The following is a 14,232-nucleotide window of genomic DNA, read 5'->3' as shown; positions in this document are numbered from 1 at the left end:
CCTCTGCTCCGACGCTCATAGGAACTCTATGAATATCAGAGCTGCACAGCCGGTGCTAAAAACTCTTGCGTGGTTTTGTAAAAGGGGAGGGGGGTTAGTGATATTCTTTTTAAAAACAAGTAAGAAGTAAATAGGCTTATCATTCTTTCTAAATATGGGAGGGAGGGGCACATTGGGACATGGAAGGAAGGAAGAGGAGTGCATTGAGACACAATAAAGGGAGGGAGCACAAACTTTGGACAAAGGATGGAAGGAAGGAGGGAGGGGATCATGAACTTGGGACATAGGATGAAAAAAATGGAGGGAAAGAGATGCTGAAGTGGGGAAGGGAATAGAAAGAGAGAATTGTTGGGCATGATGGTCAGAGTGAGAGGGAAAGAGAGATGGCACACATAGAGAAATGAAGAAAGAGGAGAATTGCTGGGCATAGGGAAGGAAAGATAATTTTTGGACGTGGTGGTGGGAGAGGAGTGAGGTAGAGATGCATGGGGAAGCCACAGATGAGAGGGAGAAATGTTGGATGTGGTGGTGGAGAGGGAACAGTGGGACAGATGGAAAGGGATGCAAGAGGGGTCTCAAGAAGGTGGAGAAGGTGGGAAGAATACTAGGATCAGACGTTGGGAGGGAAAAATAAAATTTTACACTACTTTATATTTGGAAGGAAGGCTTCTGGGTCAGTCACAGGCAACATGTAAGAAATGCTGCCCACAGCTTTATGAAGCAATCTCCTATCTTTTCTTTCCATTTAAACTACAGCACTTTATTTTGAGGACTGTTTCTTTAATGTTTTTATAGACTGTATACTGTACAGGAGAACATAAATACACACAAATTCTCACATGATCCGCGTTACATACATATTCAACTTAAGAACGGTTTTAAAAACCCAGGGACTGCCTGTAACATAAGTGTAATCATCACCCACTAATATGTAAGACTCTGAGAGCATCTTTGTATGTGGCAGAATGATGACCAAAGTGTGGTTAATTGGCCTTTTTTGATGCTGCTGTTGATTGTGCTGATTTTAACATTAGATCATAGGCAGCGGAACACTTTTTTGTTCGGGGGCCCCACAAACTCCACCCCAGACCACCCTTCCATAATAGTACTACCCCCATATAGACAGCAGATGTAATTTCTCAAAACTGACACAATTTGATCACTAAATTGAAAATAAAATCATTTCCCCTACTTTTGTTGCCTGATGATTTTGGTTTTCAAACCATCTTTCCCAGTCTCTAGCTGCACTTCCTTCTGTCTGTACTCTTAACTGTGTATCCATGACCACCTCATCCATTTTCTGTTTTTCCCTCCTTCACTTTCTGCCTTACATCCATCTTTAGCATTAACTTTTAACATTCAGCTTTCTTCCATTTTTCTGATTTCTTCTCAAAATCTACTTTTCCATGCCTTCCCTTCCCATTTATCCATGTGTACCATCTCATCCCTCTCCCATGGTCAGACATCTCTGTCTTCCCCCTTCCCCTCTCATATGGTCTGGCATCTTTCTCCTCTCCTTCCCATAGCCTGGAATCTCTCTCTTCTCCCATGATCTGGCATCTCTGTCTCCTTCCCTCCCTCTTCCCGAGGTCTAATATCTCTCTCCTCCTTTCTGCGGTCTGGCATCTCTCTTTCCCTTCCTTCCCTTCCATTCTATGATCTAGCATCTCTCTCTCTCTCCTTCCCATTTCAGTGGTTTGACATCTCTCCCTTATTTGGGTCCTCTCTCCTCCCTCCCAGTGTAACATTTCTCCCTCCCTCCTCTTCACCACTATCATGTCCAACAATTCTCCCTCTTTCTTCCTTTCCCCATATACATCATCTCTTTTTCCTCTCACACCACACATCTATGTCCAACAATTCTCCATTCCTTTTCCCTCCCCCATAGACAACATTTCTTTCTCTCTTCCCACTATTTCACCTGTTCAGCATCTCTCTTTTCCTCCTTTCCTAACCCCCCCCCAAGCTCTTGCATTTGTTCTTCCCAACCCTTTCCCAGTATGTGCAGTATCTGTCTTCCCAACCCCCTGAGCATCTGTCCTCCCTGCCTTCCCAACTTTCTATCCTATGCACACAGCCTCTCCCTGTCAGGCTCTGCATCCAGCCCCCTTCCCTCCACCTTCTGTCAGGCACTACACCTAGCCCCCCTCTCCCTGTCAGGTTCTGCACCCAGCCCCCTTCCTGCCCAAGCTCTGCACTCTGTTTTCCCTCCCTGCCCTGTCCTCCTACCTCCTCTGGTGATCCCTAGTGGTCCAGAGGTGCAGCGGGCAGGAGCAAGCTTTCTGCACTCCTGTCCTGCTGCTAACCCAGTCGGTGGCAGCATCCGTGGGATCTGGTTTCTTCTGCCGCTGAGCGGCTTCTTGACTAGCTCCGTGAATTCTTGCGATTCACAAGAATTTGCAGGAGCTAGTCAAGAAGCCTCTCAGCACTGAGCAGGAGCGCCAAACATGCTCCTGCTCACTGCCGCTCAGCAGCTGAAGAAACTAGATCCTGCGGCTGCTGCCACCAACCAGGTTAGCAACAGGACAGGAGTGCGGAAAGCTTGCTCCTGCCTGCTGAAGCTCTGGACCACCAGGGATCAAAGTGCCAATTTTTGGGGAGGCCATGGCCCCTGTGGCTACCCCTGTTCCAATGCCTATGCACTAGATAACAGTCTTATATGCTGTAACGAAATAAATATTTACTATTGCAAGTGAAGTTCAGTCTAGAAAGCCATGAAAAGTGGCCAGGAGTTCATGAGGCACTTTCAGATATGTAGGGTTGCTGAACCCTTATTAATGTGAAATGCATCATTTTTGTCTGGTTCACTGTGTACTTTCTTTTAGAATTTAAGTTCTTATTTTGAGTAAATTAAGACTCTCTCTCTCTCTAGGAAATATCGTGGTATGATGATAATGAAAATAACACAGGAGCTTTGACAACAAGACTAGCAACAGATGCATCACAAGTTCAGACAGTAGGTAACACTTTTCATATCCGATTAGTGACTGTGAATAAAGCTTACAATTACAGTGAACCGTAGTGGGGAGAAGGGGGGAGGACTTTGTTTACTTAGCACTAGATTTCTTCCCTTTGAACTAAATAAAAACATTTACTTAATTTCTGGGTAAATGGCCACAAACTCAATTCCAAAGCAACAACAAAAAAGAAAAAGACCTGTATTCCATGCATTAATTAACCTTCCCCCTCCCTCCCCTTTTTTTTTTTTTTTTTTTTACAAAACCGTAGCATGATTTTTAGCCCCGCTGCAGCAGTAACAGCTCCGATGCTCATAGAATTCCTATGAGTGTCAGAGCTGTTACTGCTACGGTTTTGTAAAAAGGAGGAGTGGGTAAGTAAACAAAATCAAAAAGAAGGTGGAACAATGGTCTCAGGATGGCCTCTGGCTTTCTTATTGTTCGTGCTAGTTACACTCAGCAGGTTGGTTCTCTAAGGTTGTTTTATACAAATTTCTGTTCATTGTTGTTCTAATTCTTGTTTTCTAAGTTTCAGAACGGAATTGTGCAATGTATGCGGGGTCATTCCCCATTCCCCTCCTTATTTGTATTCTGTTCCTCTGGAGCTTGATTGCTTTGGGATATAACTGAGAGGGGATTCTGTGCTCCGCCTCCATGATGGAGGTACTCAAAGTTGTAAGTACTCTCACTTCTGCAAGTCCAGTTTGTAGGAATGGCTTAATCACCATATATACAGATTCTTGAGAGGGTTAACAGAAAGAAGATTATCCAGGTAAGAACCTAATCTTTCCTTGTGGCATCTACAGAGCTGCCAGCTCTTTCTTGACTCCGCCCTCAGGATGCTTCTTTCTAGCCCCATTTCTAAATGGCTACCTAGGACTGATATTCAGCTACACTGCCCATTTAAGTGCCACTAAATATCAAAAGCCAGGCTGCAGAGTAAGATATAAGGAGACAGAAGCCTTCCTTTCCTGCTTAAATAGCTTTGAATTATTGACCCTATTACTTGACCCTATTATAATTATTTGAATTATTAAGTCCTATTACTAGGATCTCATTGGTCATGTTAATGTTTTGCTGTTAAATTGTAAAATTTATGTCAAGCTGTACCTGTCTTGAGTGATTCTCTTCATAAAGATGGTGAATAAATCATAATAAATAAATACAATTATCAGCCATATAAATAAGTACAAGAATGCCTATTTTGTACTGATGCCAATTTGCCTTTAAAAAAGAGGCTTTTGTGGAGAGCATCTCTATATATAAAGGGGCACCTACATTTAGGTCTGTTTGGAGCTTATTCTACAGTATAAAGAGAAGGATATATGTACCTTTCTGAATAGAGTACCAGTGTATCAAAACAAAACACATTAAAAAACTGGATTGTGAAAGAGAAACTCTATAGATCAAATATAAGTAGAGAAAAAGACCTCAGTGTCACATAGGATAAGTCAAGTAGCATATCCAGGAGACAATCCAACTTCAAAAGAAATTTTGAAGAAAAAGACACATCCCTGGTCATAAAAAAACATATTGATACTTTCAAAAATTGCATAATTAGTCTTTATCTCCACTTATATTTGATCTATAGCGTTTATCTCTCTCACCAGCCAGTTTTTTTAATGTGTTTTGTTTTGATATTTTAACATTCATCTTGGATATATTTTGTTTTAGAGTACCAGTGTTACATGCCAAACTTGTGCCTAGAATTAAAATGCGATCACTTCCACTAGTTGTAGAGCTGGAGTAAATGATCACACCTAAATCGCAAAAATAAAGAAATACATAATTTTTTAAAAGGCATGGAGGGACATAATAAAAAAAAAGTCTAAGTCCCCTTTTGGCCTAAGGCCTTAAATGTTGAAAGTAGAAGCAGGGAAAATGTCCATTATAAAAAAAACAAACATCCAAGAGGGGGGTGCGTCGAGGGCAGGAGGACCTGGCATCCCTCCTGCCCGTATTTTAGTGGGGGTGGGGGGGTAGAGGGTTCGCCAGGGCAGGAGGGCTTGGGCTTCCTCTTGCCCCGATCTTAGTCGGGAGTTCGGGGAGTCTCCGGGGCAAGAGGGCTTGGGCTCCCTCTTGCCCTGATTGTAGTCGGAGGTTGGGCAGTCGCCAGGCCAGGAGGGCTTGGGCTCCCTCCTGGCCCGATCGGATTGGCCGGGTGGGGTTTTGGCGGGCAGGAGGGCTTGAGCTCCCTCCTGCCATGATCATTATCGGGCGGGGAGGGATGGGTGGATCACTTCAGGAGAGATGGCTCATCTCTCCTGTCGCGATAGCCAAGTGCCACGTATGGCAGCACTTGGTGGTATCGCTATCGCAGCAGAGGAGATGAGCCATCTCTCCTGCCACGATGGTTGCGCTGGGGAGTGGGTAGGTTGGCGGGCCGCTGAGCTGATGGTAGCAGCCGCCATCAGCTCATTGGCCCCTTTTCAGCATTTATACCTGTTTTGACTCGGTCTAAGTCAAAACATATAAGTGCAGACTAGGTAACCTGCCTAAAGTTTTGGTTAAACCTCCTGGATGCCTAGGTCTAGGTTGGCCCACCTCCCGCCCTTTCCCCTCCTCTAAAAATGCCTCTTTTCGCTCTATGCATTTAGAGGCAAAGGAAAGTCCTCTAAGCTGGCTTTTTGATCGTCTAAGTACCCATTTAGGCCACTTTTTAGACTTTTTTTTTTTTTATTATTATGAGCCCTTAGATTATACTATTCTATAACTTGAGTTCTGTGTGTTCTGCCTGTGCTTCGCCTATTCGAACACCCAGCCTCAAACTATGAGCCATCACATTTAGGCACCTAGCTAGAAGATTGGCATTATCCCCCCCAATTCTTCATATGGTACTTTGAGTTGCACTTCCAGATTTGGGGGTGTACCCAATTTATGTGCACAAATTAAATAACAAGCCATTTAGCACTGATATTGCTAATTGAAATTGGCTAAGTTGGCTTTTGAAATTTGTGAAGTTGTGGGCTATAGGAAGAGGGGTTCGATTTGGGAAAGGCAGGGGAGATGTCGGACGGGAGGAAGAGAGGGAGAAATGAAGAATCTAGCCTCAAATTATACTGTACATTGGTCAAAGCAATTTTGGCCATTTTTGGTCCTAAAACTGCCCTTGACTTATACAGGAAATTGACTTATAGGCAAGTACGGTATATACGGTAGATCTACTTCTCCGGAAACGCCATGTATTTGTGACTCAGACTGGCCACTGTCAGAGACAGGATTGTGGGCTCAATGGATGTTGGGCTGGCTCAGCATGTCCTATGTTCTTATTACTAGAAACTGAAAATGATTCAAAACTCCAAAACAAAACAAAACCCATGAAGAAAGACATTGTTCTAAAGTCACAACAATTATTATTGCTTGTATGGTCAAAAATCATAAAAATATAAGAATAGCCTTACTGGGTCAGACCAATGGTCCATCAAGCCCAGTAGCCCGTTCTCATGGTGGCCAATCTAGGTCACTAGTACCTGGCCAAAACCCAAGGAGTAGCAATATTCCATTTGGAATCCCCAAAGAGTAGCAAGATTCCGGAACTCAAAGAGTAGCAACATTCCATGCTACCGATCCAGGGCAAGCAGTGGCTTCCCTCATGTCTTTCTCAATAATAGACTATGGATATTTCTTCCAGGAAATTGTCCAAATCCTTCTTAAAACCAGCTACTCTATCTGCTTTCACCACAAACTCTTTAATGAAAGGTATAATTATATTTTTCCAACAAAAGAAAATTAATATTGTTTCCTAGACATTTTTCATCAGGCTACAAATGTAAGCAAAATAAAGCATGTTAGTACTGATGAACAGGTTCATTTAAACAATATTTGAATGCTCGTAGGAAAAATGCCATCAGCATGTTTATAGTATCACTTAATTATAAGCCTATCAATTGCCTCTCATCTTCAAGTTGTTGACAATTATACAATATTTATTACTTAGACTAGAATCCATAACATGTTCCGATAAAGCTTGCCAAAAAGAAACTTAAATATTTCCGTAGCAAGCATGAATAAAGTGCATTGTAGGAAATGTCTAACATTCCTGGTAAGGATTTAAATCTGTCAGTCATCCACTGGCTCTCCTCTAGCACTCTCACTCTGAATCATGCATGTGTGTTAAATTTCTTCTTGAACTTGCTCTGTCTTGTACAATGTGACTTCCACTCTGCACTTGGGATGCTGTATATGCCATAAAGATAGCACAACTTTAGTCTATAATGCTGATGAAGGAGGAACCAAGGGCTGCAAATGGAACATAAATGTATAAATGGGAGTGAAACTGTTTGGACATGTACAGCAGGGAGGAAGAGAATAATAGAAGTATTTGACCAATCAAGAAAGACAGAAGCAAGAGCACAATTTTATAAATTGAGGATTCTACCTCCATTGTGTGTAAATCTATCTCATATGATGGATCTTCAAAACGTTTCTGCATTTTATTTTTTTTAAACACTATTTATTAAATATCTCAAAAGCAAATTACATCACTACCTGCAAGGTGAGCCAGCTTGCCAGATTGACTAGTCAAATGTCATTCTATGACACACCCTCTTATCTCTTCTCCCGCCCCAACCATTTCCCGCAAAAATATAAAAATACAGAAACTTTTTGAAGGACCCTTGTACATATTCATTGTGGGTATTCTGAAAACCTGTCTGGCTAGGTATGTCCTGAGGACTGGGTTGAGAACCACTGCTATAATGGGATATCTATGTAACCCCTGGTCCCGCTTACACACAGTCCAAGGGCACCAACCAGCTCTTCAGGTCAGGTACCCACAATCAGGGCTTACAAAAAGAAAATTATTTGCTACTATTTATAAGTCTCTGAACTGGGTGTAGGCCAAGGCCGGACTTACTCCACTAGGCCAAAGGATCACTCAGTCATTACCTTACCACTTATTAAGTAATCAAGCTGAGACCAAGGTGCAATTGATAACTGAAACCAATTTCATCTGGGGTGAATACTGAAACTGTTTTACAAGCTCTTTATGATAAAGTCACTTCAGAAACACTTCAATTATGTTCCCCAATCTTTTCATACAATTCCTTAATGCATGCAGTGAGCTACTTCAGGACCCCACCCTCTCTTTCCTCAGCCTGGAACTAATTTATCTTTCCTGCCAAGATATTCAGAGCGATTTAAGCAAGGGTGGAGGGCAATACTCCCTCTAAAGAGTGGCCGAGCGCATGTAATTTTTTTTTTTTCATATAAGCAAAAAAACTCTAAAACCCAACAATTTTTTACCAGTATTAGCAATGCATCTCTGTATAGAGCACACAAAATCATCACACGTTTAGTAATTGAATTAGTTTAGTTTAATTTTTTTATAGTTTAATTTTGATTGAAAGTCAGGTTGGGTCGGTAATTTTGTGAGCGATCATGTAAAATGTATGAGTGATTGATTATGCGCTCCACTTAACGGGAACATAGGTGGGGGTGGGAGGGGAATTGGGAAATTGTAGGCTCGGGGAGGGTATTTAAGAAACAACTCACTTATGTGGGCCTGGCTAGGGTTACCAAATGTCCAGATTTATCTGGACATGTCCTCTTTTTAGAGGACTGTACAGGTGTCCGGACAGCTTTTCAAAACCTGGCACTTTGTCTGGGTTTTGAAAAGCTTTGAGCTCGGGGCCGTGGCTGGAGGATATCTGTGCATGCACGGATGCAAAGTAATGATGTCACATGCATGCTTGTGATTTTATCACATCACACCGGTGCATGCTCGGATGCCTTCCACACATGGCTGCAAGCTCGAGGAGAAGAGGTTTGGGAGGCAGGGCTGGGGCTGAATGGGGTGTGGCTTGCGCAAGGCTGGGTAGAACTGGGTGGGGCCACATGTCCGGATTTTACTGTTGCAAAATCTGGTAGCACTAAGCCTGACTGAATATCGGCCAAGCCTGTATATGGATTATGGTTTATTAAGCTTGTTATACCGCTCGTTCATTTTACTGGTCCAAGCGGTTTACAAAATACAATAAAAGTAAAATAAAACAAATATAAAAAAGAACTCCATTATTAGATAGTATAGACGTACCCATATATACAGCAGGCGTACTAAGAAACATTCACTCTTACAAAAAGCATTCACTCCTAAGTAAAATTGTATAAATACCATTAAGCTTTAAAGTTTCACCAGACTGCTAACTGAAGATCTAGAACATTTAGAATATATGAGTAATATCAGATTGAATTAAATCTTGTCCAAATGCTTCTTTAAAAAAAAAAAAAACTCTGGAAGCCCACCCACCCAAACTTAGCCCCCAATATTCAGTGCTGGGTCATGTCCAGCAATGGTTAGTGTTTAAAAAAATGCTGACCACCACTGGCTGAATATCAGGGGGATTGTGCCTTGGTCTCCACCATCTCCATGGCTGTTCTATGTATCCACCACCATTTCACTGAAAATAAGTATTTCCTTAGGGTACTCCTGAGTCTATCCCCTTACTCTGTGCCCTCTTGCTCCAGAGTTCCCCTTTCCATTGAAAGGAAAGCCCGGTTCTTGTGCATTTATACCACAGAGGTATTTGTCACTGTCATATCTCCCTTTTTTTCTGCCTTTCTTCCAAAGTATACATATTGAGATCTCAAAGACCATCCCCATATGTTTTAATAGCCACCCTCTAATGTGATTCTTCATATACTTTTGATGGTGTGGTCTCTGTAATTGCATGCAGGACTTCAAATGAGGTCTTGCCAAAGACTATAGTTATCAGAAACATTCTCGTCATTTTTTTTCCTGCTGGTCATTCTTCTCTGTTTGGACTCCAGCATCCTCCTGACTTCTACTGTTGCTTTATCTGTTTGGCTCCCCAGATGCTGCTATTGTTTTATGCACAGAACTTATCCCTTCTTATCCAACCCAAAATGGATGACTACAAGTTTAATATTAAATCTTTGTTGCTAAATTTTGGACCATTTGTTGAGCTTTGTCAGAGCCCTACTCGTGTTTTTCACATCTTCTGGAGTATCTATTCTGTTTCCAAATGTGGTTTCCCTGCGGTTCTTTCTACAGTACGGCTGAAGAAAATATTGAAAAGAGCTAGACCATAGACTAATCTCTCTGGCACACCACCAGTAATACCCCTTTTCTTAGCATGAACATTTACCCCTACCCTTTGTCACCCCCCCCCCCCCCACCATTCAATCAATTTCCCAAAAATTCAATGAGAAGTTCAAGACCCTGCATGCAATGATGTAAACCCAGGACTGGATCAACCCTGTCAGGCTAATCTGGATCTTTCTGGCAATCCTACTTAGTAGACAACTCATATAAAGAGGCAAAATAAATAAATAAATAAACAGATCCAGACAGTAGCAGAACTGTATCTCTGAAACTTTGCAATTTAAGATATATGAGATTGGAGATACCTTTTACAAAAAAGTGCTTAAAGATCAGGGATCTTTATTTACTTTATTTTTTTAATTCTTTATTAATTTTGAAATAAATACAAAGTGCAATATAATATACAAACAAACAATTGGGATCTTTATTAATTAGTAACTTTTTATTCATTAACTTTTTTGAATGTTTTCATTCTGGTAGAGTTATTTTTAAAAGACAGGTTAAACAGTGCGGCTTCTTCCTATCTCTCGCTTCAGGCAACAGGCTCAAGACTTGGTTTAATAGCACAGAATGTCTCCACCATGGGACTGTCAATCATAATCGCATTTATCTATGGCTGGGAGATGAGTCTGCTGATTATGGTAATGTCTCCTGTTCTTGCTGTAGCTGGAATGCTGGAGGTCAGAGCCTTGGCTGGATTTGCCAACCGTGATAAAAAACAGCTTCAAAGTGCTGGAAAGGTGAGACATGATATATAGCTTTTAATACTCCTGGTACAATCACAGAAAAAAAAAGCTTTCTGGATTATGTAAGAGATGTAGATGTGAACCAGGTACATGACAAAGGAGTCACCTGCAAAATTGTTAAGCTGTGTGCAATCATATGCCAACGAATCCTCTCAAATCGGAGTTCTAGGTGGGTTACAAGAAGCATATAGCTACATAGAGTTATACATGCAATGTAAGATAAGAAATCTAAAACAGTATCTGCCTCTTTCACAAAGCCGCACGGCAGCGGCCCTGAAGCCCTTTAAATCTCTATGAGCTTCGGGGCCATTAGCGCAGCACAGCTGCTAGCGCGGCTTCGTAAAAGAGACCCTAAGTAACTACTAACATCATTCTATACAGTAACTGGGACTTCTTGAAAAGCCATGTTTATAGGTTTTTGTGAAACAGTTCATATACACTTGTTGCACAAATTTTGATGGGGAGTGAGTTCCCCACTTTTGCAATTTGGTAGTTAAATGACTTGCTATGAGGCATCTTTTATATTATATCTTTCAGAGTTGGGAATGATAGGATCAAGCGGTTAGAGTTATGATGATCAGGAAATCTACCTAATAGTTCAATAAACCTGAGGAAGCTATTAGCATTTAGAATTCTAAACAGCTCCATGAGCAGCAGTGTGACATGGTCAAATCTTGATGTGTAATATATGAATTTTGCTGAAGTTTTGCATCAGCTGGAGTTTTTCACTAGTTTCACAGAAATTCCTGAAAGTAGTGTATTGCAGTAGTCCAGTAGAGACAGTATAGTTGACGGGACTAGTATCCTGTTATATTTTGATAAAAATTATAGAAAGTGGGTGGAAGATATTACTTTTGTTATGGGCTATTGGAAATGTTTATTTCTTTAATCGGTCATGTGGAACTCCTTTTTTTTGGTGGGGGAGGAGTGAGAGAGAAATTGTGCTTACTTTCTACTGTAGTATTCAAAACAAACTCAAATGCACACAAATGACATTTTGGAGTTCAGTTCCTTAATTGGCTCCCCCTGGACTTGCAAACTCTGGTACTTAAACACGTGTAGGTTGCAAACTCTTCTGCTTTTGCTGTGAACGCTAAATCAACATTTATGATGTCTCACTCTTACAAAGGGGGTAGTGGGTATTACATCAAAATAATGTTACAACCCAGCACTAAACTTCTTCAATAAATATCAATCTTAAACTTTTACTATTTCAGACTTCTGCAGCAACTTATTTCACACAGGGAACACAGCACACTTAGCTCATCATTGGTCTTATTGCTTGTTTAAATTATTCCCAAATCACATCTTTTAATTGGTATTCCTCTTATTTTGATCAATTATTTAAAATCTTTTAACAATTTACTTATCTTTTTAATATGAGGACCACAGGCCGGCATGGGTCATGCTTAGCTTAAACTGCATCAGGGCTTAGTCCTGAAAAACAGTGCCAAAGATGTGATTTGGGAATAATTTAAATAAGCAATAAGACCAGTGATGAACTAAGCGAGTCATGGGGCTGTGTTCCCTGTGTGAAATGTGAAATGCAGAGGTCTGACATAGTAAAAATTTAAGATTGATATTTTATTGAAGAAATTTTGTGCTCGGTTGTAACATATTGTAGTGTAAATTCTGACATTTACACACACAAATCTGAGTGATGCTATTTTTTTTAAACTTTTTTTTGTAAACTGGATGTTCCTGCTATATGTGTAACCAAAATTTGTATGTTTTTCCTGTGCCCTTATAAAATAAGTCACAAATTTTTTTGTTCCAATTTGGCCGTCCCTTTTCCATCCTATGTTATCAATATAAAATTGGACATCACAACTTCCTTTGTTAACTTTAATCTGAAGACATTTATGTGTCCAGTAAGGTGGCAGGGGTTAACCCCCTACACATTAAAATTTTTCTATCTTAACAAAAAGAGACTATATTAATAGTAGGTTACATAAAAGCACGCATACATACACACAATGACTCACACAGTGCAGCTGAATCTTAGTCAAGAGTTGAGAAGTCAAGCTAATAGATTAGGCAACATACAAATGAAAATAAATATTTGTGATTTTTAATTATTTATTTAAATCTAATGTTACAAAGCTGTGATAGCGAGTCCCAGTGCAGCAATTGAGACGATGCCCATTCAGTTCCTATGCACTTCATCACATTTGTTGCACTGGGAATCACTATCGAGGCTTTGTAAAAAGAGCCCTTAGAGACATAGAAATGCCCTTAAAACATATGATGATAATGAAGTGAAGAGGAAGGGGGGTCGATATTAAGAATGGTTTAACTAAGCATCTGGATAGCTACTCGTATGTTAACGTCGGACAACAAAAAGGCTGCCCTAAGTTAGCTAGGTAGCTATCCACATATCGCTACTGAATATCAGCGATGCTTGGAAGCCTCAGGTGGCTACCTCAGATCTGGATGTTGAGTGCTGGTATTGGATAGGGGTCAGCACAAAATATCCAAGTCTGCTTGCTAGGACTTCTAATAACAGGCAGTAGTGCCATTGGATATTGACAATTAACCACTAATCAAAATTGAGGTTAATTTTGTCATTTGCTGAAAAGTGAATATTATGATAGTGCTATTTTAAGAAATCATATAAGGTTTACAGTTTCTTAAACTGTCAGACACAGGGGCATAGTAATTATAAATACAATGCTAGCAAAAGAATGTTTTTAAAGTACATAATTACATGTTGCTGTTTGGATCAATAGTTTAATTGTATGTTCTCAGGTATGCAGTATCTGGTATATCTTCTAAATCAGATTTAAATGAACCTTGCCAAAATCGTTATGCAAGTTGATTTGATCACTACTTGACATGGGTCGAGAACACTGCATCAAATTTCCCTTTTTTTCCTTTCTTTCTTACAACCAGATAGCAACTGAAGCTGTGGAAAACATCCGGACAGTTGTTTCCTTAACTAGAGAAAGAGCTTTTGAAGAAATGTACAATGAACAATTACAGGAGCCATTCAAGTGAGAAGTGAATTTGGCTTGTCCTATCAAACTCAGTAATATATGCTCACAATATGAAGGAGCGCTGAAAAGTTCTCAGCCCACCCAACCAACTTCCTAAATTCTGAGGGTTATTTTGCCACTGTAGCTGAAAAGAGTGTTATCTTATTTCAATAAGTGCCAATTTTTAAAAATGAAATTCTATGTTTTGACATTGTTTCATATCATTGATCGAACCATATCCACATCATTCTCTTCTTGGTTGGGCTCAGTACTTCTCAGCACCCCCTCATAGTGTGAAGACTTTCAGTCTCTGGTAACTAGAGCTGATTGTGATGTCATAATGCCTCATTCCACCAATAAGAGCCAACTGCATCAGTGATGTCACAAAGGCTAGATTGTCCTTTCGTTGGCTCACTTTTATTACATTCAAGGAGCTGCTGAGAAATTCTCAGCCCAACCAACCAACTTCCTAAATTCTGAGCATTATTTTG

At 40.5% G+C, this 14,232-nt stretch overlaps 1 protein-coding gene across 4 annotated transcripts in view; it reads left to right on the top strand.

Annotated features, from left to right (window-relative positions):
* ABCB5 (ATP binding cassette subfamily B member 5) overlaps positions 1–14,232 on the top strand; it is a 144,631-nt gene that overhangs the window by 82,300 nt on the left and 48,099 nt on the right. For all 4 annotated transcript variants that reach the window (XR_004538110.1, XM_033930910.1, XM_033930908.1 and 1 more), the window contains 3 exons: positions 2,873–2,956; positions 10,557–10,760; positions 13,659–13,759. Coding sequence is in view for 3 of the 4 variants with exons in the window: in XM_033930910.1 (XP_033786801.1) it covers positions 2,873–2,956; positions 10,557–10,760; positions 13,659–13,759 (389 nt within the window). In the remaining variant the exon portion in view is untranslated. The remainder of the gene's footprint in view (positions 1–2,872; positions 2,957–10,556; positions 10,761–13,658; positions 13,760–14,232) is intronic.

Source organism: Geotrypetes seraphini, chromosome 2 (genome assembly GCF_902459505.1).
Source record: "Geotrypetes seraphini chromosome 2, aGeoSer1.1, whole genome shotgun sequence".
Lineage (NCBI taxonomy): Eukaryota > Metazoa > Chordata > Amphibia > Gymnophiona > Dermophiidae > Geotrypetes > Geotrypetes seraphini.
Note: the sequence above shows the minus strand (reverse complement) of the source record. Positions and strands in the feature narration are given on the sequence as shown.